We start from the raw sequence: 27,229 nt of genomic DNA on the forward strand, positions 1-27,229 counted from the left end.
AACTTACCTAGCTATGCATGGGTATATTCTGGGTTACTTAATCTTATTTTATTTCTCTCTCTCCATCGCTGATCATGCAATTCATCCACCAAATGTGAGCTGCTGTTTCCTCCATTTACCATGTTTTTCTCACTATATCTGTTTCAAAGATGATCTATCTAATTGCTCTTTGCATTGGCAGAAATGAAAGAGAAATGGTGATGAAGTTTATATTTGGTACCTTTACTCCCATGGGTCTAATCAAGCACTGAAACAAATATTTAGAAGTGATTATGTGTCTTCTGTTGTTTAAACATATTCTACTGAATACCCAATGAGAAAAAGTTCAAGCATTTCAGATGGGAGGGGGCACACAATGACTGTTTCCCCAACATAAAGGGGAGGCGCATTTTGCAGAGTCGTGTGCAGCCCCCCTGGGATCCCTGGGGCAGTTCTGGAGATTGGAAGCTGGCACTGCCTACCTGAGGCTGCAGGCTGCAGTCGCCGCCCACTCAGTTAGCCGACAAATCCAGCCAAGGGGAGGCGTGCCAGGGGAATTGGCCAGGTAGATTCAGGTAGGCTTACCTGCACACAAACAAGAGGAGCCATTCCTGGGAAGCAGCCGACGGATTCAGAGCTTTCCCAGCTTCCACTCCCTAATTTTATGCTTGATTTACAGGTTATTTACTTCCACAGGCTGCTTGCTTTACAGGTTTTTACTTCCACAGGTGTACACATATGCAGGCACTGCTACGACCGGCTGCTGTTAAAGGGCTGGAAAGGAATTTCCCTGCATTGGCAGGTTTCGCCTTTCCCGTAGCAATTCGTCACAACTTTGGCGGATGCAGGCCTTGGGTGGAATCCTTTAGTCATTTACATAAAGGGGAGGGGCGTGGGGGCGGTGACCCCCCTGCCCTATTGCGACGGCGATAACAGGGTTCCCGTAAACGGGGCACCGGGGGGGGCATTTGGCGATGCCAGTTGGCTGTTATTGCCCTCCCCTGCCAGTGGCGGCGATCGAGGGGGGCGGGCTATCTGCTTGAACATATGTTCTCCAGAGTTAGCCCAACCCCCACACATGCTGGACAGCCCTGAAGATCACCCCACCCCTGGCTGGGGGCTGGGAGGGATATACGCCCAATGCCTGCACCAAGGTCTTCCTACACCTGAATTTTAATAAAGTTGTGGCCAATTTTAATCCCATAAAACGTGGTCTTGTGTCATTATTCCACTCGGGGCTGCCCTGGGGACTGGGGGGGGGGACTCCGCCTGACTGCGCAAAGTAAGGCCTCAGATGATGATTACAGAATTTGGGTCAGTTCAACAGAAGAACACGAAATAGCTTCTGATTAGCAAGTGGGTTTTTTAACTGCCTACTTTTGCCAGGACACATAATTATTACAGATAATGCTCAGGTCCAAACACGTTTTTAATAATAAGAGTAGGATGATGACAATATTATTGTTTTATTATCGCTTTTAATAAAATATTAATAAAATGTTGGTTCTATTTTCCATGCACTGGATTGGAGAAGAACTGTGGGAAATGTTTGACAATTAACCTCCAGAATGCCATTTTCAGTTCCCTATTCCTAAATGCTATAAATTAATGGGTTCATGACTGGTGGCAACATGCACTAAAACACTGAAAGCACAAGATCCATTGATGATACAGACCTAGAAGTTGGCTTTAGATAGACTAATGAACCACTGAGAAGATATAAGGATATTACAAAATGTGTGGCAAGCAGGTTGAAAGGGTTTTTTGTTCCGCCTGAAAAGAGTGAATTCTTAGATCTGCACTGAAGATCCAGGTGTGTATGTATTGTGTGGACAGGCGGAGTCCCCCAAACCCCAGGTGACCCCTGAGAGGAATAATGCTGGTTGTCTGTCATTTCCATATATGTGGAGGTGTTTCTCTAGTTGTATCTTAGCCACATTGCTGCCCTTGGGAAATGCCATGATAACGTTAATAGAAAATGTAGACTTCCTTTTGTGCTGCACATTCCAGGTGCAAGTCACTGTTTTAAAACTCCGTGTCCAAACAAGTTTTTTTTTAATGAAGTGGCTGGCGTGGGCAAGCCATGGGCCTTCCTTATATCCCTGGGAAGTGGGCTGAGCCCACCTACTGGGAGTGGTTTGTGTAACGGATTAGCCCCAGGATGGAAAATTTATTACACCCTGGATTAGTTAATCCAGTTTAACTGACAGCGCATCTTTAGGAGGCGGGATGGTGCCTGGTTTAAAAAGGAGGGAATAACCATTTTGGCAGTTGGAAGAGGGAGAGAGGGAGTGTGGGGACAAAGAGGGAAGAAGAATGGTGTGGGGCCAGGATAGTGGTGGTTTAGGTTAGACTTAGGGTAACTTGAAGTTAAAGTCTGACAGAGTTAATGTATAACTGTAATTAAGCTTGTAAACTTATGCATCGTTAAGAAAAGAAAAACCTATGTTCTCAAAAAAATAAAATTCATCTTCTTTTTGTGCCTAAGAGTATCGTCTTGGTTATTCTAGCAGCGTATTAGAACTCACTCACAGAGGTGGAGACTCAGAAAAGGGCAAGACTTACCTAAGGAAAAGGGGATAGTTTGTGTCCTAGAGTCACACAGGAATGGTGTGGCAGTATGGTGAAAACCTAGAGTGCCGCAAGTTTGCCTGGGCGATATGGCAGACTGATACGGTGGGGATCTGAGTTGAGGGAGTCCCTGTTCTGTAGGCAGGAGGTTGTTCATTCAAATAGCCCTGAGTGTTTGTGAGATCAGGCCACGAAAGCTGGAATCAGACTCTCTTTACTGAGAAGCCCAGAATTGAGGGGTTTATTTTAAGGCATAAGGAATTAAGTGGGGATTGCTTTACCCCTGTACCCTTTTGTCTCATAATCTATCGGCAACGTCGGCGAGGGGGTTTGTTGCAGCTTGCACCCTGGCTTGCTCAGGATTGGCAAATTGAGTGAATGGGCAGGATCTGCTTCTCAGGCAGAAAGCTTGGCCCAGGGACTTCCTTTGCTGCCCAAGAAGCAGTCCCAGCGGTCTCCCTCCTTGGATCACAGACAAGGAGGGAGCATCAGCCCACAACAGCACCCACCAAGGAAGGTGAGCATACTTTTGAGAATGACAGGCCATTGTAGGTCTCATGGAAACCTGCCTTTAGCACTACATTCCAGGTACTAAGCTGTTGGAAGACTGACAGCAGGTCCTGGCAGTCGGTGTCTTCCACTTTTACCCTATAAACAGAAAGTCATCCAGGTAGTTGATGAAGTGTAGAAGGCTGTATGCCCCGTGGGCAGGAGACCACCAGGGGGCCTATGCCATGCCTACCAAACAAACAATGAAAGGAGATAATTCCCCTGAAGCTGATGGGGCAAAATGTTCCTGAAGGCCTCATGGAAATCCAATATTGGATTTCACAGTGGCATCATGGGGCACAAAACCACATCTCCCACTCCCATCAGAGCTGCCATGCTGCTGGGAAAGATGCCCGCCCCCCTCGCACAAGACATATTCAGAATGGGACTTGCATTTGTTTTCCATGCTGCTTCATTCTTGCGTGATTGGTAATGTGGTTGTTAATCTGCTTTGTTTTGTACAGAGTTCAAAAACTATTGCTATTTGATGAGTGATAAATGGAAATGTTATAAAGGAAATAAGTAAACTGGGCAAAACAGTTGGATAAGGAAGGGCATTTAACTTTTTAGTCCTAGTGTTTGAATAGCAGCAAAATATATTTTCAAATACTTTGGCCACCTCATGAGAAGAGAAGACTCCCTGGAAAAGACCCTGATGTTGGGAAAGATTGAGGGCACAAGGAGACGGGGACGACAGAGGATGAGATGGTTGGACAGTGTTCTCGAAGCTACCAACATGAGTATGACCAAACTGCGGGAGGCAGTGGAAGACAGGAGTGCCTGGCATGCTCTGGTCCATGGGGTCACGAAGAGTCGGACACAACTAAAAGACTAAAAGACAACTGCAACAGGGGAAGATTTTATTTAAACACTTTTATGGAAGAATCAAATCCTTTTTTCCTGTGAATCAGAAAGGTGGTGTGTCACAAGTGAAGAAGCAACCAAGGATGCTTGAGCTTATTTGGGCTTTATTTCCAGTGTTCTTCCTTTCTTGAGCGAGAAGAAAATAACAGCAATTAATTATTTGCAGCAAGCAAATAAGAACAAGCAGAACATTTTAGAGAAAATGAGATACCTCTCATTTGATATCTAGTGGTCAGTCCACAGAGTCCCATTATTTTGAAACAACAATAATTTTAATTTAAAGGCACCCAGCACACACACACACTTGATGTACTTTCTTGTAAGTTGGCAGACTAAATTCACCCTGGATGGACAACTATAAGGGAAATTCCATCCATTTATGTCAAAAGAAAAAGAAGTGATAGCTGGGTTTTGTTTTGTTTTGTTTTTTACTAATAATGAAGGGGAGAATTTGGCATGCCCTTCTGGGAAAAAACCCCTGCTTCTATTATTCTGAAATTTCCCAGGATTCATGCCTTAAGAATGAAAGGTACTCCAAGGGCAGGGAGAGGATATAAAGCATAAAAAAGCAGTGAATTGGGAATAAATATAGTTGGACAGACAAACTGAACTAAGCAACCTACAGAGCAATTCAGCCTGAAGTGGTATGTTTTAGAAAGCCCCAAATCAAATTTCTTTCAGCCCTACTGACAACCGGGTAGAAAATTTGAGAGGGAGGTAAGACCAGAATGTACACTTGAAAATGTAAAGTGTGAACTATGTTTCTCTTTGTTTCTGTGTATTATACTTGGATTACCTGTGAGTCTATGTTTGTTGGCAAATGTGTGTTTGCCACTGCATAATAAGAGGCCCTTTAAGTATTTGGTTTGGAGAAGCCTCCCTATGGCTGTAGACATAATAAAAGGGGAGGGATGAGAAATAATAATAATAATAATAATAATAATAATAATAATAATAATAATAATAATTTATTTATTATTTACACCCCGCCCATCTGGCTGGGTTTCCCCAGCCACTCTGGGCGGCTTCCAACAGAAAAATAAAATACAGTAATCTATTAAACATTAAAACAGGGCTGCCTTCAGATGTTCAGAAAGGCATTGGTTCCTATTGTGTGTACAGTCGTACATTGGTTCTTGAACGGAATCTGCTCCTGAAGTCCGTTCAACTTCCGAAAACCAAGGCGTGGCTTCCGATTGGCTGCAGGAGATTCCTGCGCTCAATCGGAAGCTGCGGATGCCACGTCGGACGTTCGGCTTCCAAAAAAAGGTCGCAAACTGGAACTCTCACTTCCGGGTTTGTGGTGTTTGGGAGCCAAGGCATTCAAAAACCAAAGTATGACTGTATATATATATACACACACACACACACACACACACACACACACACATGCATACACCTCTCAATAGAGGCACTATCTTCTCAAGAGGCGTCCTCCCCCCCCTTGATTGAGGGGACCCAGAAGCACATGATGTCACATGTGCAACATTGTGCAACGTCCAGACATTGTGTATGCAACATCGCGAGGAGTCAGGGGGAAGAGCCAAAAGCCCTCTGAACATTGAGGGGGCCTGGACTCCTAAAAGAAAAACATGGGGGCCTGAAACCGTCTCGACTTCTAGGAGCTGGCACGTATATCTCAACTGGGTGCAAGCTTCTGATATAATTCAAAACTCTGAAAGTTTTATTTGTTGGAGGTAAATATGTGATAGATGCAATAGAACCTCCAGGACATGATCCCCTTTGAGATATCTGAGATAATAAAATGGGTCCCCAGAAACTGAGTCTCTCTGTATCCTAGAGGAGGAAGTGTTAACCATGAAAACATGCATACTGAGTGTGGTTCAAATATCCATGATTTTGTCATAATACCATGTTCTGGCTATAAATAGATACTCCAGACCTTGGGTAGTGATATAACATAAATAAGAACAGAGGTTAAGCAAGGCCCTTCATACGTAATACTTTCACTGCAGGTAGTGGCAGAAAACATTAATCCTGCATTGTCAATGTAGAATCAGTTAAACCTTTTCACACAAACCATGCTTGCACATCAGCTCACCTGAGATTATTACTGCTCTCCAAAAACAGCTCTGCTGCGCTCAACCAGTTTTGGACCCTGGAAGAAATGACAAACATCCTTTGAGATTCCTAGAGAAAGAGCTCCGAGCTGACTATAGATCTCTGCATTGAAAAATTGTGTCACTTTAATTCTAGTAGCCTATTGTGAATGATACAGGGGGTCATTCTGGCACCTTGAAGAAACTTAAAAACCTCCACCCACAGCCTCCCTCTAATTTTATAGCAAAAAAGGCAATTGCAATTATATATTTCTAAAGCAGTGCATTCAAATACAACCATGTTTTATTCCTAAGCCCCTGCTGCTCCCACCTCATCCTCCAAACTTGGCCTTGCATTGCTAAACACACCACCCCATCCTAACTACATCCCTTCCTATGTAGGCGGGCATACTTTTCACATGCGATACCGGTTTCTCTTTTTCTTCAAGAGAGAAATTCTGACTTGGTTCTGCCAGGGGGGAATAGAAGAGGCAGGGCCGGCCACTCCGCTGTGCGCTAAGCCTCGGCAGCAGCGCTGTGCGCTAAGCCCACCCGCCGCCCACCCGTTGTGCAGCAGCGCCCTCGGCAGCCATGCTACGCACCAAGCCTGGCTGCCCAGCTGCCTGCCACGTTGAAAAACGGGGGTGTGTGTGTGCCAGAGGGATCCGTCGCACCATGGCGCCAGGGTGCCAGAGGTGCTTAAGACGGCGCTGAGAAGAGGGCAGGAACTGGTGTTTGAATAGTGCTGTGAAACCTTAGGGGAGTTGGGGGGGGGTTAGGGGGGTTGTAATGCTGGCATAGCTGTCAAGTTCTCCCCTTTTTAAAGGGAAATTCCCTTATGCTGAATAGGTTTCCTTGTGAGAAAAGGGAAAACTTGACAGCTATGAATGCTGGAGGCAAGCAAACTTCAGGCAACAAAATATATTGGACTGTAACTGGTGAAATCTCCTTTTCCATCACATTCTCTAGAAAGCTTGATCAGGATGCTTCTTTTTTTCTTATGACAGTATTTACACGGTATTGAGCAACTACTGCCTGGTTGCAAATACCCCCTTTGGCAGCAAGGTACTCAAGGGAGTAATGACAAAGCAGCTGCAGGCATTCCCAGAGGAAATCTAGACCCATTTCAATTTGGGTTCAGACCCAGGTTTGAAACTGAATCTGCCTCGGTTGCCCTGACAAATGGCCTATGTTGGTAGAGGAACCAGAAGAGCATGACACCGTTGCTCTTACTAGACTTTTCATAGGCTTTTGTTACCACTAACAATAGTATCCTCCTGGACCAGAGGTGTTGGGTTGCCCCTAAGACTGGGGTGGGGGTGGGGGTGGCATCTTACGTTGCATGTGTGTGACGTCAGTGTCACACATGTCTCTGGATGCCAGAGCATACTTCAGCATACTCTTCCTCCACCCATGGCCTCATTCTATTTTTAAAAAGTGACAAATAGCAATTGCAACGCTATATTTCCAGAGCCCCACTTTCAAAACATGGAGCTTCTCTTCTTCATTTCTTTTGTCCCCACCACAACCCACAACCCTGAGAGCTACTTGCCACTCTTGTCACTGAGGAGGAGTCCAGGCCTAGGTACTCATATCCCAATCAAGCACTTGATTGGGATATCAGTGAAGAAGAAGAAACTGTCCCAGACATTTGTCCTTCTAAGAAGTTTACCTCTGTCGTAAAGCATTCCTCATGGTTTTCGGCTTCGCAGCATTGTGTCACCATGGCAGAGAAATATCCAGTCATTTCTGCTATTTGCTCAGCGGTGCTATTGGGTTGGTGTTTTATTAAGTGGACAAGCTGCCTGCAATGAGAACAGTGAATGATAGGTTGGCAGTATAAGCTGCGTGTATCTCTCATCCTAGTGAAACTGAGTGTTGTTTCCTTCTTGATTTCAGCAAGGTGGAGAGTTTCAGGATAGCAATATGTGTAGAGACTGAAGAAAGGACAGGTCTTTGTGGCTAGGAACAGAGGTGAGGAAGGCTAAATTTATTGGATTGCTTTGAAGTAGCCAGCTAATTATTGGGCTGATTTCTTACTTTTGCTTCCTTAGGAGCAATTCATCTGGGGTGGCCGAGCATAGATCTTGGTGGGAGGTGAAGAGTTCGGAAGAGAATGGTACAGGGACATAATCTGGATCTACTCCTAAATTGCTAATGCAGCCCCGGCGGAACTCATAGGAATCTTCACAGCAATTGTGCATTTGTTTGTTTAGTGGTTTAACTTCATGTCGCTGGCATACTTCTCCTAGTAAAAGGTCTGTCTAGAGAAAGAGAGACAACATGTTGACCTTTGATTAACTGAAGAGCGATCAAAGCAACTTGCTTGCCACATAAATCAAGCACTATTTCAATACAATGAATGCAAGTGATGTAACTTTTGAAGACACGGTGCTTATGAAATGCTAAAAGGTTGAACAATCCCATATTGCCACATGCATTGAATTTATTTCAATTTTATAAAATGACGCCAAGTGAATAAAAATAATAGGAAGATTATCAATGAAATTGGGGGAGGTGGGGGGGAGGAGTCTAATGGAGCTGCACTGACAACTACAGAACAAATTCAATAATGAACAGACTTCATCACACAACACACACCTGAAGTTCTATATTTTCAACCAATCCAGTATGCATGTCAGCCTGTTCTGGATAAGGTAGCACACTTACTGAAGGATCAGCTACACAATGGTAAGCTAGTTGACAGGCTGTTGAGGTCTTGAATGCTTTTTCACAGTTTTGGCTAGCACAGAGTGGTGAACTAAGCTACCAAACTTTCCTTAGTAACTCAACATCCCCCATTGTCAGGGGCTGGACTGAGGAGGAATGGTTGGAGATGCCCCCCCCCTTCTCTTGAACCTTCCCAAGAGCAGGAGGACAGTATTGATTTGGAACAGTGGTTTGTAGTGGGGCATAGTCCAGAGGGGGGAAGCTGGGGGATATTGGGTGAGGAACAGCTAGAAAAGGAAACGCCAGGAGAGAGAGACAGCTGGCAACTTCAGTGTCCTTGGACAGCATTCTTGACCCCCTTCGCCTAAGACTAGACTAGGCTTTGAGAGTGATAGAACAGAGAGCTCAGTGGCAACAAGCCCACATTACCCGACATAGGAGTGACGTAAATTAATGGGGATGGAGGGGGTGAACCTTAACTGGGAGCAGCACCATTTTTAGAGAGATATACATTCCTTTGTCTCTTGCTTTGATTATTAAAGAAACTAACTGGTAAGAACGCTCTTTTCATCTGATCTGCTTATTTACTGCCACCAGGGGAGGGATCTGATTCCCCGAAGCCTGACACCCATCCAGTTTTCTGTCTGCTGCAACATGGCCCTTAGAAAATAAACTGTGGAGAGCCCTAAGGGGTATAGAGTGAATCTCACCCTCACTGTGGCACTCGGATGGGCAGAAAGGTTTCAAGCTCTTCAAAAAGCACATAGCCGCAATGGGAATGAAATTGACCTTCTACTCCTATTAAACATTTGATATGAATGCAAGGGCTGATTTCTACTTTCGTAGATTCTCAGATGTGCAGGGAATATCTTCTCTCCTCAACTGATCTTCACTGATCAGCAGAGGAGCTGTGTGTGTGTGTGTGTGTGTACCCTTTGTCCTGTATGTTTGTGTGGAAGAGGTATGTGTGCAGGGTGGCCACACCCACTACAGGCATGTAGACCCTGGAGGATTCCCAAGGGTGGGTGTGGTTCTCCAGCCAAGAAACATTCAACATATATGTAAGTGGGTCAGCTGTAGACATACCGGAAGAGGTCAAATCTAAGCCATTGTCAAACATCCCTGTCCTTTAGGTCACATTCAAGTTACATTATGGGAAATAAGTTTTAGAACATGTTCAGAACTGTCAAATTCCATGTAAAAAAATCAATTTGAAATGGATTCCTTCCCCCATTCCTAATTATTCCAGTATTAGTTATTGCATATTTGTTTGCTTGTTTTTATCTGAGCCCAATTCAAAGGCGTTACATTTAAAATAGTATTTAATAAACCCTGCTGAAAGAGAAAGAAATGTGGAGGGAGGAAAGAGGCCAATATGGAGGAGAAAATACTCACTTTCTCTTCTGCACACACCAGTATGTGTGCATCATTCTCCTTACAGCATTTGGCAACAACACCTGCAAATTTCATTGTGTACTGATACAATTCTTCAAATGTCATCTGGGGAGCTCTCTTGGTATAATGGACAAGGATTCTGCAAAGAACCATAACCGAGAAGATTTTAGTCAATGAGAATTTGGGGTGCAACCCTTGTCGGGGGGCGAGGGTTGCAGTAATGCTCAAGGACTCAGACAACTCCATTGTCTTCCACAAGTTGACAGGTTATTAGAACACGTCAAATCACTTTTAGGGCTGCCACTGGTGGGACCATTGGAGCTTCAATTTAAGAGTTCTCCCCATCTTGACAAAGTATTGTGTGCCTATGCAAACAAACAATTTAATCACTATCCTGGATTTGATACACAGCTGCTGGAAGTTCATATAACTTAGCTGATGTTGCATGTGCAGACAGAACACAGTTAACCACTGGTTTTTTCCTTTCCTTCAAAATGGGGGTAGGAGGCAGCCATTGTTGTATCTTTGGGCCAGCAGACTTCGCTTCAGACTCATTCCATTTTCTGCGTAGCACAGATTCCTCTAATTAGGTCTGCCTAAACTCCACGCCATCCTCGTGTCAAGTTATACGAGCTATAGACTTTGCGCCTCTTCCATGATGCCCAGATTCTCCTTCCCACCCCACATCTTTTGGGTTAACATCCATTCAGATGAATTGTTCTCAAGAACTCTAAAGCTATTTTTTATTGGCTCTAATAAAAGTTTTCATCTGCTGCATTCTGTCTCTACAAAAAGGTAAAGGTAAAGGGACCCCTGACCATTAGGTTCAATCATGACCGACTCTGGGGTTGCGGCGCTCATCTTGCTTTATTGGCCGAGGGAGCCAGCGTACAGCTTCCAGGTCATGTGGCCAGCATGACTAAGCCACTTCTGGTGAACCAGAGCAGCGCACGGAAATGCCATTTACCTTCCCGCTGTAGTGGTACCTATTTATCTACTTGCACTTTGACGTGCTTCCAAACTGCTGGGTTGGCAGGAGCAGGGACCGAGCAACGGGAGCTCACCCCGTCGCGGGGATTCGAACCGCCGACCTTCTGATCGGCAAGCCCTAGGCTCAGTGCTTTAACCCACAGCGTTATCTAAAACTAAATTAGCCGAGCTAAACTGACCCCTATTCACAAGCTATAATCTGAAAACAATAGAGCATACTCATTTTGGAAGCCGTGGTCTCCTGCTTTCTCGTACAAATTGCAGCGCATCTTAAGTGTTTCCAGGGTATAGTCAGCGTGTTGTCTTAGCTGTCCTTCCTGAAGGAAAATAGAACTGCTATTTAATGTTTGTACGGTGATTCTCAACTTATGCTGGGGTTAGGTTCTATCTCATACAGTTAAAACACACTGGGTTCAATGGCAGGTGGGATTGTCAAAGTCTTTTTTCCCATATGCCCTTTCCACCCCTGTGTGTGTGTGTGTGTGTGTGTGTGTGAGAGAGAGAGAGAGAGAGAGAGAGAGAGAGAGAGATTTGTCAAGCACGTAAAGCTGAATGCACACAAGTTAAATGTGTGTACGTTATGAGTTACCTGTATTTAAGGTGATCACTTTTAATAGGGAATGGTAGCTTCAGCTTCATAAAAGCTTCAGTTGCAAAATAATAATAATAATAATAATAATAATAATAATAGTAATAACAACAACAACAATAACAATAATAACAATCCTCCATGTGAACTGACAAATCTGGGACTTGGATCTGTTTGTTCACTGGAATTACCGGTATTAATTGCATGGAGATGAAACATACTGGTAACTCACCCCTTGATGAAAGCACTCTTCAGGATTCTCAGTTTCGCAGCACTTTTCCAACAAACCCTCATATTTACTGCCAACTCTCAACAGCAGCTGCTTAGAAAACTCAGGGTTTCTCCTTCCAGTCTCATAAACAAACCTGCAACACAGGGAAGAAACACATGGTGATTGCGATGTTAAAGTGTTGAAAGTACTTCAAATACATCAACATAGCAATTCATTAGGCAAACGCTGTAAGTTGGGTATTTAATTTATTTATTTATTGCTGCTGTTTGTTCATTTATCAATATAACTTCTATATTGCAGCCACAGGAGAGCTGCAAACTAAAACGAGGTTCAAGGGCTGCAAATTAAAATCAGGACTAGACTTCAAGCATCCATCTCCACAAAATTTATGAATGTTTGCAAAGTGATATGGTAGCATGGTTTTTAGGTGCACTGTATGGAGGCAGGGGGGTGACTGTCTCTCATAGACCCATGGGGCCACTGGCACCATTTTCAGAGGGCCCTGGGAGCCTGGGCACCCACAAAATTTTTGCTGTGGGTTCCCGGCCTCCACTGCCAACTGCCGCTGCCTGTTGCCCACCTCTGGCATGCCAGAGCTGTGGCAGCAACTGGGACAGGCCTCTGTTGAGATCCACTGCCCCCACGCTGGGAAACCAACAGTCTGGGGCCCAAGTTGGCACCATTGCATGGGACAGCCATTATTTTCTCTGCAGAATTGCTTTGAAAATAATGCTACATGATCACATGGTGTCACTTCCAGGGCCATTCTTCTTGGCCTATTTGGAAAGAGCACAACAGGAACTGTGCACCTAGCTGTTCAAGGTACTTTGTTTTTATTAAGTACTTTGCTCTCCCCTCAGAGGGGGGCAAATCATGGGAAGCAATCAGATTGGTTTTTAATTGTGGGTTACAAAGTATCCATCACATGATAATGAAGTTATGTTTCCTCTTTCCCTTCTGATACCATATGCATTCTTCTTGCCCTCATGCCCTCAGAATGCTTGGCAACCCAGTATGCTTTAAGAGGTTTACTTGAGATCATTCTGAATTCTGTATACCATACTTTTCTAGAAGAGTAGCCTTGTTCTCCATGAAATTTTGGCATGTTTCCTTAACCACAAACTCCTTGAAAGTGGGAGGCAAATCGGCAGGTTTGTCGTCATTTCCCACTTTTATGAGACATTCTTCACGATCCAGCAGTTCCCTGTCGCAACAGTCCTTCACTTTAGTAGATATAGTGTCTTGGTGGGTGCAAATATACTCTATCATATCTGCCTGTAAGAAAAGAGGCTCAGAAATAACTGGTTATTTTTTTAAAAAAAAATCCTTCCAGTAGCACCTTAGAGACCAACTAAGTTTTTATTTTGACTGCGTCAGACCAACACGGCTACCTACCTGTAACTGGTTATTTTAAGGCAGGAGCTTTCAAGCTGACAGGCAAATAGCAGCTCGGTGTGCCTGATCACTGAAATGCTCGCATTAACCCACAGCTGTATACACTCAAATGGAATCCGATTTGCCCCTGGTGCCACCTGACCCCAGCTGGGGTAGAAGAAAGAATAGTATTCTTTGGCGAATTAGAGTACTCTTAAGTGAAATGAAGCAAGGAGTAGGTCAGCAGCTCCATCTTCTGTCAAACAACCAGTGTAGTATAGAATAGAATCCTCAAAAGATTCCATCAACGGCGTCTCCGAAAATATTTACACATCACTTGGGAAGACAGGCGAACTAATATCAGTGTACTAGAAGAAGCAAAGATCACCATTGTTGAAGCAATGATTCTTCAACATCAACTTCGTTGGACTGGTCATGTTGTGCGGATGCCTGATGATCGTCTTCCAAAGCAACTACTCTATTCCAAACTTTAAAATGGAAAGCGTAATGCTGGTGGTCAACAAAAGAGGTTTAAAGACTGTCTCAAGGCAAATCTTTAAAAAATGTAGTATAAACACTGACAACTGGGAAACCCTGGCCTGCAAGCGCTCCAGTTGGAGAACAGCCTTTACCAAATGTGTCATGGGCTTTGAAGAAACTTGAACTCAGGATGCAAGGGAGAAACGTGCTAAGAGGAAGGCACACTTGGCAAATCCACACTGTGATCAACTCCCGCCTGGAAACCAATGTCCCCACTGTGGAAGGATGTGTGGATCCAGAATTGGCCTCCACAGTCACTTATGGACCCTTTGTTAAAACCGTGTTTATGGAAGACAATCTTACTCGGCTACGAGTGATCGCCAAAGAAGAAGAAAGAGGAAGAAGTAGTATAGAAAAAAAGCAAGGGAGCACCCCAACAGGACTCTCTGTTTGAGACTCATGGTGTTTTCACCAGAGGACACTTTTGTATTCTGTGAGCCCTCCGTTCTTCGCTGCTCTAAGTCATTTAACTAAGGCTATGCACAGCCCCCAATTTGCTTCCTGGCCAAAATCCTTCCCATAAGGCTTTGGGCCAATCTGGGGATTGTGAGTAGACAATGCCAGCACCCATATTATTCTTGGTATGAAGTAAATTACATTAAAATTAACAAAACTTACAATGTCAAGCAAACACTCCAGAGTATCACCCTTGCAGCACACTTCATGGATGTGTACACTATCATCAGCAAGCTTGAGAACGGTAGGAAAATCTGCCTTTGGGAACTTCCGGCTCAGCTCAGCAACTTCCCTGGAAAGAAGGCAAACAAAATGTTGAGATTGTTTCAAGACAGACGCAAAAATAAATAAATAAATCTAGAATTTATTCCCAGCAACATTGGCAGTTTATTCATATTGTGTCCTATAGTCCACTATACACCTGCAGTACCACACTTCTGAACAGTTGCATTCAAGGCTTTGTGTTTCTTTCCTTCTATTTCATACAAGCAGATAAAAGCTGCAGAAATTGGCACGGGCTGCGTAATTCAGTGCCCTGATAATCACATTTTTTTCCTGGAAAGAAAGTTTTTTATCACTTATTGGTTAATGTGAGTAGACAAAGCCAGGACCCAGGAATTTTACTCCTGGTCATGTTCAGTGTCATACATGACACATTACACTTTTTTTTTTATCACTAGCAGAAAGCAGACCATACTATGGAAATTTTGGAAAAGCTGCCTAATTCTCAATCGAGATCCTGGAATGTTATGGCATAGAGTTTGGGGATTGTTATCCTTTAACCAGAGTGTACATATGACCCTATTTATATCACTGGCTACATTTACGTTTGAATGGCTGAATCACAATCTAATAAACCAGTGCAAACTGAATGGCTGAATCACAATCTAATAAACTATCACAAACTAATAAATTTGATGCAAACGTAATAAACAAATAAAGAGAAAACAAAACCTAGGAGGGTTTAAAACGTGTGAATTGAATTTGCTGCCTGAAACATCAGAACTATATATTTTTTTTATATCCCCAGGCACCTTTTAGTAGCACACCACAATCTAAATTCCTGTGCGGAATGTTAAATATTGGGTTTTTGGTTTTTGTTTTGCTCTTTTCTGATCTGACATTTCTGTGGTTCTTTGTGGGGGAAGGAACATGCTTTCAGTGTGCGTTAAATGAATGGGATGGATGTGAGCAGATGCTTCTGCCCTCTTATTATAGCACATCATGGTTTTGATTGCAGAGGCTTACCTGGCAATATGTTTTGTGTGTGTTAAATAAAATGCATTTTGCTCTTTCCCAATGCTACAATTCTATGAGCATCTCACAACCCATACAGGCCTTCCAAAAACTGCTGGGTACAAGAGATGCTGAGCAGGGATATATATATATATATATATATATATATATATATATATATATATATATATATATATGTGTGTGTGTGTGTGTGTGTGTGTGTGTGTGTGTGTGTGTGCTCAAAGGTCCCTGTCATTCTCAAGAATACTTCTGACTTGATCATCCATGTAGCTAATGTCACACCCCCACCCCACCCCCAAAGAGAAAGCACCCAGACTCACTGAAACTTCAGGGATCTTTTCCCAAACTCTTTCAGGATGGAACAGGTGTGCTTCTGCAATCCGATGGCATAATTCTTTTGCTCTCTCACAGCTGGCAACTGTCAGAGAAAACAACATATATAAAGCAATGGAAATTAGTTCATGGCAAAGAGCAAGCTGGAGAAAAAGCAAAACAAAGGGTTTCTGATAGTGGCCCGACCAGTAACGGGCAACCCAAGCTACAGTTGGTTTACAGCTAATTGAACTGAATTCATTCCTTCATTCCCCTTGTGTTGAATCCAAGCTTTCAGAATTCTGATTTCTGCTCTGATAAACATATCCAGTAAAGTCTCGGAAAGAATTGTGGGAGGAATTGCACTTAAGTGAGAAAGCACCTGCCTTATACTGTATTTTCAGGCTCATTGTTTGCCATTTCTACAGTAGATAGATGGAACAGAGGAAGGGAAAGACTCTAATTGAAACCTGGAAAAGTAACTGTCAAAGTAGGTGGTATTTTGTTTGATCAGGAGTGGGTAAATGTTTTTAGGCAAGGGCCAGTTTCCCTTCTGGCAACTATGGGGGGCATGCCAATGTGGGTGGAACAATGAATGTGAGTTTTTCCTTTGTACAGTGGGCTACTTTCTGCACACACACACACACACACACACCTCCATTCTTCATCTTGGGAAGTGAGAGGCATTATTGGAATTCAAGGGCACATTTCAGCCACTGTGAAACAGAGCCAGTAGGGTGATGGTGGCTGGGGAGTGTCTGTACCATGGGGAGAAGTCTGAGGGCAAGATGGAGAAGCTTGGAGGGTCACAGTCAGCTTCAGGGACTGAAGGATCCCACCCTGGACCAGTGCTCTAAGAAGATGTAAAACAGCTCCCTATGAATGTAGCAGAAATACCAGACCCACCAAGTGTCCCTATTTTCCAGGGACAGTCCTGGATTTACAGAAGCCATTCTGATTTCTGATCTGATCCCATAATGTTCCACTCTTCCTTAAGACGTCCCTGTTTTCATCAAATAAATGTTGGAGGGTGTGACAGGACATCCCTATTTTCATCAGAGAGATGTTGGAGGGTATGGAGTTATACGATCCCTGAGCCAATGAGATAAGTAACTATACAACCTTTAGGAAGCTTCTGAAGGCCGCACTGTATAGTTTTATTATGTTTTTATATGTGTTGGAAGCCGCCCAGAGTAACTTGGACACCCCAGTCAAATAAGCAGGGTATAAATAATAGAAGTGTTGTTGTTGTTGTTGTTGTTGTTGTTGTTGTTGTTGTTGATGATGATGATGGTGCTTTGAATTATGGTGCTGGAGGAGACTCTTGAGAGTCCCATGGACTGCAAGAAGATCAAACCTATCAATTCTTAAGGAAATCAGCCCTGAGTGCTCACTGGAAGGACAGATCGTGAAGCTGAGGCTCCAATACTTTGGCCACCTCATGAGAAGAGAAGAATCCTTGGAAAAGACCCTGATGTTGGGAAAGATTGAGGGCACAAGGAGAAGGGGACGACAGAGGACGAGATGGTTGGACAGTGTTCTCGAAGCTATGAACATGAGTCTGACCAAACTGTGGGAGGCAGTGGAAGACAGGAGTGCCTGGTGTGCTCTGGTCCATGGGGTCACAAAGAGTCGGACACGACTAAACGACTAAACAACAACAATTTTCATCAGAGAAATGTTAGAGGGTATGAAATACATTCTGTATGTGCCTTTAAATAAAATATTGAGGTGTTATGTAGGCTAAAAGGAAATACCTTTTCTTTGAAGCAGGCATCCTTGTCAGTTTCCGGACAGCAAGTTTGCAGTACCTTTTCAAACTCTTTAACTGTATTATAGAGTATGGCAACCTTTGCAACAGGATGTCTTCTGGAAAGCTCATAGTAGTAACTGGGTCAAAAAGGAAACTTTCATTAATCTGGACTACAATTACTCAAAAAGAAAGAAAGAAAGAAAGAAAGAAAGAAAGAAAGAAAGAAAGAAAGAAAGAAAGAAGAGATCCTTTATAATTAAAGCTGTTGTTAAGGAGAGGGAGGACAATTATTCAACCTGTTACTGAAAAGAATGGCAAGGCAAAAAAATTCCGGTTGCCACACAGGATACTCAGGCTGCAATCTTACACTCAGTTAGGCCGCTTAACCATTGGCCTCAATGTAAGAAATTTGACAGCATATATATGGGTAGCATTACGTGTCATTTCCTCTAATTGCAAACCCAAACACTGTGTCTAGATAGCTATGGTCTCAAAATGGAGGCAGTGAGAAGGAAGAGAGAGGCACCAAGTATTTTATTGCAGCTCCAACCTAATTTTTGACATCTTACATGAAATAGGTGAGAGTATTTGCAAGCGTCTGATTTGCAGGAGAAAGTCATATATTTCACATTAATTTCATTCTTCCCCAAAGGAGAACCAGTTCAGCAAAATGACTACAGTGGTACCTCGGTTTATGAACACAATTGGTTCCGGAAGTCTGTTCATAAACTGAAGCATTCATAAACTGAAGCGAACTTTCCCATTGAAAGTAATGGAAAGTGGATTAATCCGTTCCAGACGGGTCCGTGGAGTACTCAACCTGAAGCGTACTTAACCCGAAGCATGGGTGCAATTGTTTCCAGAAGTCTGTTCATAAACTGAAGCATTCATAAACTGAAGCAAACTTTCCCATTGAAAGTAATGGAAAGTGAATTAATCCGTTCCAGATGGGTCTGCGGCATTCATAAACTGAAAATTCATAAACCAAGGTGTTCATAAACCGAGGTTCCACTGTACATCAACTCAATTTACTTACCTGGCCAGAAATTTAGCTCTTGTATCTTGGTATGCTTTGCAGACGTTCTCTCCATCTGGCATTACAACAGGAGGAATGAATCCAGAAGTTTCATTTTTATGGGTTAGAAAACATTCATTTCTTTCTGGATCAACTTTGCCACAACACTCAGTAAATCCATATTTCTCTGCAAGACCTTCTTCATGACAAATTTCATCCAGAAAAACAATATGCTGAAGGAGAGATGCAAAATATATCAAATATCACATGTTTTTAGGGACATTTGTACATTTGTATAGTTGTCTTAAATTGCAAGCTGTTGTGAGTGTTTATATGAGGAAGTTTACATTTTATAAGAGATTTAAAGAAGGACCATTTCCAGATACTTTTATGGAAAATTCAAGTTTAGTTTATAAACCTCAGGAGTACAACATTTCATGCATAGGACCAAAGACAACTTTATGTTTGTTCACATATTACACTGAAACCAGCTACAAGTTCCTCTGCACATGTATAAGTGTTTGTGGGAAACAGTGTGCAACTCAACTACTATGTTCACAGACAAGGCAGTCATTGAAAATTACATGTGATAAACTGTACTTGCTCAACTATTTGTGTACACAGATACACATGTTACACATGTGTGAACACCTCTGGGTAAAAGAGTGTACATCTTGATTTGTACAATTGTGGTACAATTCACAAGTGCACATATTGTACATTTGTTGAATTCTTGTGTGCCACTTCCTCTTTAGGGGATCTCCACCCATCTTCAAATTCTTCTGCCATCTTATTCCAAGGAAAACAGCCCTGGGCTTATCTAAGGCGGTAACTGAAGAATAGGGAGACAGAAAAAAGCTCCATCCTCAAACACCCTTCACCCAGGAAACAAGATCAGCCAAGTCTAACAGTGCCATTTCCCCCTCCCTGGGTGTCTCTCTTTCAGTTAGGGACCTGCATCCACACAGTGGTGTGTCCTGCAAATCCATCTGTCATTAAAGGCGAGTCTTCTTTATCCCAGGCAAGGACTTCTCGAGGACAGGAGAGAGAACCAATGGGGAATTAATTACTATTTCTCCACTGCTACATGTTATGGAAGGCACTGCCCTGCATAAAAAAAAAATGTAATTAAGTGTGGCAGGTTGTCAGGAGGGAACTTAGCTCAGCAGTGAGCCATATTATCATCAATATGCACATTTGCTACCAATATGCCAACCAGGTATACTAGGCAGACTTTTGTCTTATCCAATATGCCTAGCTCTGTGCTTTTAAACCCGGTATGTCCCCAATTTATGACTGTTTTTTTTTTGTGTGTGTGTTTGCAATCTATTTTTATTAATTTTCCAATTAAAATACAACTATATCACATCCATTATTCCAAATTATACAAATCCATATCAATTAAACCGAATATTATACCAAATCATATACAATTTTGGAGTTCCCATGCTTCAAAAAATTGGGGTTTTCTCGCAACTGCTTACTGCCGTCTTTATTCTAAAATCCAAATAGTCACTCATAATCCATGATAATCCCGATCTTCCCCTGCAATCACTAAAATATTTTCTTCTTTCATCCATTCATCCGATTTTTCCACCGCTGCTGAAATAAGCATCAAATGAGATTTCCCATATATTCATTCTCCTGTGTGAGTTTTAATCAGTCCGGCCTCCCCCTAAATCCCCATAAATCCTCTTTGTCTGGAGTGCTTTCTTCTTGCGTAGGTCTTTCAACACAAAACAGCGCCATCTTGAAAAGCTCAGATCACTTTCGTTTCCTTCTCGACGTTTTTTTGCAGACGATCATAGTAAAATTTACAGCTTTCCGGGCATAGGCACAGCTGTCACATTATGTAGAAACTCTTAACAGATTTATAGCTCTCCTTGCCCTATAGCTGAACTTAACTTCAGATCGCTGTTCAAATTCCAAGTGCGTCACACCTCATAAATCCAAACGCTTCCAGCCGCACTCCGATTGTCCAGTTGGAGGGGGGGGGCCCTCTCTTCAACAGTTTTACAGCTTCTAACCATATCATATCAATAGTTTTATAGAGTCTAACTCACACAGTTAAGTTCCATTTCTCATTTGTTCCAAACAAACAGGACATCACGTCCGGGAAGGTATAAAATAACTCGTAGAGTGTATGAAAGAATAAAGAAGACTCACTTCCCTTCTCGTGGCGTCCCAATCAATCTTTCTTGCCGATGATATACTCCCTCACTCCTCACGCTCAGCAGCGAAAATTCCTTGGCAATAAACAGAGCTTCTGCCCTTCCTTTTTGAAGCACGTCCATGAATTTAAGCCCAATTATCTTCTTTGATCATGGAGATCCCGCTACGCAGGTCGGCGTCCGGGGAGCACCGCTCCTCCATAAGTGCTTTCAGCCCTGGCCCCCCCGCCCCTTGAACAGTCGGGGTGGGTTTAGGGGCATCTGCGGGCCTGCGGCCCTCTCCGTAACCCCCGGAGAGGTGGGGAGGTTGCCATTTACTCCCCTAGCAACCGCCAAATTCCTTATGAAGGTCGGAGAGATGGAAAAAGGGTCAGCCATTCCTGCGACCGGAACCGGAACTCCCCCAATTTATGACTGTTGTATGCATCTATACATAAACTAGTTTCTTTATAAGTGAAATGTTTTCTGTCTAAAGTTCCAGGTTTGGTCACTTAATTTCATAATCCATCAGAAGATGGCCCAGGACTCCAGACTATGCAACATACCAATATTTCAAATCATAACCTCCAAATTTAGGTCCCAAGGCTTACCAAAGGCTTTTCACAGTCTGGGGCTGCTTGTTCATCACTAGAACATTTCTTGGCGAGCTCTACAAGATTGTCATTCAGTTTAGCCACCTCATCATATGAAGCTCTCTGCAGATTCTGCGAGAACAAGCCGATGATGCTGGGAAAACACATTTATTTTATTTATTTATTTATAGATAGGAATATTTATTTACCACTGTATCATAAAAATATACATCACAGCAGTTTACAATATAAAAACATAAAAGCAGCTTCCGGTTCCAGTTTGCCTTAATGGAGGCAGCTCCATGACAGCAGGAGATCGTTGGTGAAGGAAAAACAAGGATGATTGAGGGTTATCTTCCTAGTTCACCCCAGGGACAGGGGCTTCATTTGCAGTTCATCTCAGTACTTGGCTCTCACTCTGGCATGGGATGTGGGAGGCAGGGAGGTACTGAGTGCAAAAGCACTTTGCCTGCCGATAACCATCCTACGCCACCATTAAGAAGCAGAGGTTCTCCTGTTAATTAGAGCTTAATTTGAAGTAAAATATAGGCACATTTGATGCTTTTGAATTATGGTGCTGGAGGAGACTCTTGAGAGTCCCATGGACTGCAAGAAGATCAAACCTATCCATTCTTAAGGAAATCAGCCCTGAGTGCTCACTGGAATGACAGATCGTGAAGCTGAGGCTCCAATACTTTGGCCACCTCATGAGAAGAGAAGAATCCTTGGAAAAGACCCTGATGTTGGGAAAGATGGAGGGCACTAGGAGAAGGGGATGACAGAGGACGAGATGGTTGGACAGTGTTCTCAAAGCTACGAACATGAGTTTGACCAAACTGCGGGAGGCAGTGGAAGACAGGAGTGCCTGGCGTGCTATGGTCCATGGGGTCACGAAGAGTCGGACACGACTAAACGACTAAACAACAACAACAACAACAATAGACACGTGCTGGAAGAGATGAGATCATAAACGGTGGAACAGTACCAGCTGCAAAGTCATTAAGGTTTGAACTTGAGAGAAGACTTTATTCTGTGCAAAAGATAGACATAGCATTTTACAAGGACAGGAAGAAACACCATGGACAAAATAATTGCCACACACAGGAAGAACAAGAATATATTTGAGTGCCTCACTTGTGGTTCATTTAATGTGTTAACATGAATAGAAGTTATTAATATTGCAGCTGTTGTATAAAGGATTAATATTTTGACTGGAATGTAATTGAAATTAATAAGATGTTGGAATGCAGAAATAAAGAAATAATCAAACCATCAAATCTAGTATGCGCGGGGGGGGGGGCACCAAAAGTATATTCGGTATTTGAATGATTGATATTAGTAATTGTATAATAATTTGGTTATAACGAGGCTATGATTGGACTGTAATTGAAAATTTATACATACATATACATATACATACATATACAAAAAAACCAAACAATAAAGTAAAAAAGATAAGAGCAAGTTAAAAGCAAAAGCAAATTAAAACAAACACGAATAGACCATTGTTGAGAATGTACTCTTAATCAGCGATGGACCGTATGCTAGTGCCACCCGGGGTGGGCATGCAGGGGGTGAGGTGGATGGGAGGGGCATAGAGGGAGCCCGCTGTGGCTGCACCAGCTGTGCCCAGGACCCCAGTCCCCACAGCCCCCCCCATGTTACTCCAGAGTCTCCCTCAACAACCCCCTCCTGATTTTACACAATTCCACATATACGTGTGGAGTCCAGGAATGTGACACCCTCGTAAGTGGGAGAAATGCCTGTATTAACCCTTTAATAGCCTTCGTATTTATTACTACTTTTTGCTTTTGCATGTGAAGACTGGAGGTCATATCAAGGGAAACCATCTGAAAAGACTTACATGCCTGGAAACTGACCCTCTGCTATTTTAATGAAATGTCTGAAGGTGTCATGGCGTCCTGTGAAGAATACAAAAATCAAATTTTCAATTTGAGGCATCTCACACCATTGGCATTTATCTACTGAGAGGCAGGCAGCAGCTTCATACAAAGCCAGAGTCATGAGTCAGAGCAGGATGCAGAAGTGAGAGCAACGTTTGCCCCAAATGAGATGTGTCTTCCTGAATTGAGTTGGACATGGATAGGGGAAAAAAGTTTAAAAACAGGGCATTCGTGCAAAGTTAAAGTCAGTTTACCATACAGTGGTACCTCGCTTTTCAAGAGTCTTGGAAGCCGAACGATTCAGAACCCGAACACCGAAAACCCAGAAGTTCCAGTAATTGCTTCTGTTTCTGAATGTGCCTCGGAAGTCGAAAGGCTTCCGGGGAGCGATTCTCATGTTTTTCAATGGATTTTGCCAACCGCCCATTGATCCACGGTTTTCGAACATTTTGTAAGTCAAATGGTCTTCCGGAATGGATTGCATTTGAAAACCAAGGTTCCGCTGTATAAGGTCAATAGCACACTATGGCGTGGAAGAGGGTGGTCAGAGGGAGAAGGTATTTTATATTTGTTTTGAATCCCCATAATAGTGAATGGAGAAAAATGTGCTTCAGTTTTCAGGAAGCAGATTCGGATCTGAATCCAGAGGCAAATTTCAGAAGAAGGTGGATGACTTCCTGAAGTGAAATATCCATATACAAGCTTAATCATGAGGCTGGTGCTTATCCTTATTATATATACAGAAGTGTTTTTTACACACAACAGTCCTATACATATGAATATCTATTCATATGATAACAGCCAACAAATCCACAAAGGTTTGCTAGCAGGTTTTGGGGTATATAGGATATTTTTGTAATGATAATAATAATAATAATAATAATAATAATAATAATAATAATAATAAATACCCCGCCCATCTGGCTGGGTTTCCCCAGCCACTCTAGGCGGCTTCCAACAGAATATTAAAATACAACAAATCTATTAAACATCAAAAACTTCCCTAAACAGGGCTGCCTTCAGATGTCTTCTAAAAGTCTGGTAGATATTTTTTTCTTTGACATCTGGTGGGAGGGTGTACCACAAGGCGGATGCCACTTCTGCCTGGTTCCCTGTAACTTGGCTTCTTGCAGCGAGGGAACCGCCAGAAGGCCCTCGGCACTGGACCTCAGTGTTTGGGCAGAACAATGGGGGTGGAGACGCTCCTTCAGGTATACTGGACCGAGGCCGGAAATGTACTGGGAGCCAATGTAGGTCTTTCAAGACCGGTGTTATGTGGACTCAACGGCCTCTCCCAGTCACCAGTCTAGCTGCCACATTCTGGATTAGTTGTAGTTTCTGGGTCACCTTCAAAGGTAGCCCCACATAGAGCGCATTGCAGTTGTCCAAGCAAGAGGTAACTAGAGCATGCACCACTCTGGCGAGACAGTCTGCGGGCAGGTAGGGTCTCAGCCTGCATACCAGATGGAGCTGATAAACAGCTGCCCTGGACACAGAATTAACCTACACCTCCATGGACAGCTGTGAGTCCAAAATGACTCCCAGGCTGCGCACCTGGTCCTTCAGGGGCACAGTTACCCCATTCAGGACCAGGGAGTCCTCCACACCTGCCCGCCTCCTATCACCCACAAACAGTACTTCTGTCTTGTCAGGATTCAACCTCAATCTGTTAGCCGCCATCCATCCTCCAACCACCTCCAGACACTCACACAGGACCTTCACTGCCTTCCCTGGTTCTGATTTGAAAGAGAGGTAGAGCTGGGTATCATCCGCATACTGATGAACACCCAGCCCAAACCCCCTGATGATCACTCCCAGCGGCTTCATTTAGATGTTGAAAAGCATGGGGGAGAGGACAGAACCCTGAGGCACCCCACAAGTGAGAGTCCAGGGGTCTGAAAACTCAACCCCTCCCCCACTTTCTGAACATGGCCCAGGAGGAAGGAGCAGAACCACTGTATGACAGTGCCCCAGCTCCCAACCCCTCTAGATGGTCGAGAAGGATGTTATGGTCGATGGTGTCAAAAGCTGCTGAGAGATCCAGCAGGAAACAGCTCTCACCTTTGCCCCAGGCTGCTGGAGATCATCGTCCAGTGCAACCAAGGCAGTTTCAGTCCCATGATGAGGTCTGAACCCTGACTGGAAGGGATCCAAATGGTCCGCTTCTTCCAGGTGTGCCTGGAGTTGTTCAGCAACCACTCGCTCAATCACCTTGCCCAAGAATGGAAGATTTGAGACTGGGCGATAGTTGGCCATATTGGCCACATCTAAAGATGGTTTTTAAAGAAGCATTCACCAACCCGTGAAGCCCATCGCCCAGCCCTTCCCGGCTAGCTTTTATAAGCCAGGATGGGCAAGGATCAAGGAGACAGGTGGTTGGTTTCACTCGTCCAAGCAGCCTGTCCACATCCTTGGAGGTAACAGATTGGAGGTAACAGTCTACCTCTTCCCGAATCTGAGCAACTTTATCTGCAAAAATTGTTGCAAAATCATTGCAGGAGATCATGTGGCCCGTACTGGGCCCTGATGGAGCAGGTGGTTCCATTAAATTGTGAACCATCTGACAGAGTCTCCTGCTGCTGTTTTCTGAAGATGCAATAGAGGCGGTGAAGAAAATCTTCTTCGCCATCACTACCACCACTTGGTAGGCTCAACATTGAGCTCTAACCTGTGTCCGGTCAGCTTCAGAATGAGTTACCCACAACCAGTGCTCTAGCCATCTCAGCGATTGTTTCATTGCCCTCAGTTCCGTGGAAAACCACGGGTCTGTCTGGGCTCCATGCAATGGCTTTTAGTTAAATACAATAAATGATTGGTATATAGGATATTGGCTCTAGTGAGTTAAGAGAAGGCAATATTGCAACATGCCCCCAGAATGCTTACTCTTTGCCCTGCCCAAAGTCACTAACTCATAGTTTGGAGAGGAACTGACTGTGGAACTCTCTGGTGCTTTACAGACAGGGAGCTAAAAAGGATTATAAAGGTACCAGGCAGAGACACCCTTAAAGGATGGAGGCCTTTTAGCCTTAATGACTTTATTATGTATTATTAAACACCATATTTATTGTGCAATTTTTCATGAATCAATGATACTTTTAAATTGATAAATGTTAAAATTAATAGGATTTTTTAATATACATATAAAAATGAATGAGTTCTGCACAGGAAAACCTCACAATGGACTGAGCCCCTAGTCTTTTTTAAAAAATAGTATGATGAAGCGAGCAATATTCTGACCATTCCAAATAGCTAGCCAGCTAACTAACTAGAAAGATAGATATAGAAATATGCATATATTATACATAAGCACAAAATTAATAAGTTTAAAAAACAAACAAATCACAAACCCCCCACAACATACCTACATCCCGGTACCTTCTGGGCAGCTGTTTAGACTCAGCCAGGCTTATCAAAAAAAGACAAGAAATTAATGTTACCCACTTCATAGTTTCAAATTATTGAGGGGCTGGGATGTGGAAAGCAGCAAATGGGTAGATGAGCTTTTTATACTTTTGTGCATGCATGTTGGGTTACTGTCACATTCCCAGTTAGAATCTCAGAAATACTGCTGCTAATAATTATCAGAGTCCCAGGGGGTAAAGCAAACTTTGTTTGTTACCTGATAACTCTTAGATCAACCTTTCCCCCCATCAATATGCTGTCCAAAGGTGAATTGAATTGATGTGAGCGGGCCTCGTCAATTTAAAGAGCTTAAGTTCAATGGTGTCGTGTGTGACATTTGTTCTCAAGGCTGTTGAAGAGTAAACATTTACCCTTTCACAACAGGGGCTGAAAATTCAGACTGGAATCTTATTCATTAATCTATGAAAGTCAGAAAAGATATGTCTAGTGGAGCTAGAGATTTCCATACCAACTGTCTTCTGATGACAGAAACCCTTCTATTTTTATTTTGTTCCCATCCCACACTGATGTTTCACTGTATTTTATATTATGTTAGAAGAGTGGATTTAGTAAG

At 43.2% G+C, this 27,229-nt stretch overlaps 1 protein-coding gene across 2 annotated transcripts; it reads right to left on the reverse strand.

Annotated features, from left to right (window-relative positions):
• Nucleotides 1–3,942: 3,942 nt before the first annotated feature.
• On the reverse strand, nucleotides 3,943–26,730 carry LOC118094146 (albumin-like). 2 transcript variants are annotated; one of them, XM_035134193.3, is made up of 15 exons: nucleotides 26,615–26,730; nucleotides 23,214–23,271; nucleotides 21,368–21,503; nucleotides 18,628–18,839; nucleotides 17,596–17,728; nucleotides 15,847–15,944; nucleotides 14,432–14,561; nucleotides 12,963–13,174; nucleotides 11,900–12,032; nucleotides 11,298–11,395; nucleotides 10,089–10,227; nucleotides 8,064–8,287; nucleotides 7,696–7,828; nucleotides 6,026–6,082; nucleotides 3,943–4,085 (listed from the first exon to the last, which is right to left on the reverse strand). In XM_035134193.3, the coding sequence occupies exons 1-14, from the start codon at nucleotides 26,697–26,699 to the stop codon at nucleotides 6,035–6,037; spliced, it is 1,839 nt and encodes a 612-aa protein (XP_034990084.3). In that variant the 5' UTR covers nucleotides 26,700–26,730; the 3' UTR covers nucleotides 3,943–4,085; nucleotides 6,026–6,034. The 2 variants fall into 2 exon arrangements, with proteins under 2 accessions (XP_034990084.3, XP_034990083.3); XM_035134192.3 differs by having other exon boundaries at nucleotides 3,943–4,089.
• Nucleotides 26,731–27,229: the final 499 nt, after the last annotated feature.

The sequence above is a fragment of the Zootoca vivipara genome, chromosome 12, assembly GCF_965207765.1.
Source record: "Zootoca vivipara chromosome 12, rZooViv2.hap1.1, whole genome shotgun sequence".
Classification (NCBI taxonomy): Eukaryota; Metazoa; Chordata; class Lepidosauria; order Squamata; family Lacertidae; genus Zootoca; species Zootoca vivipara.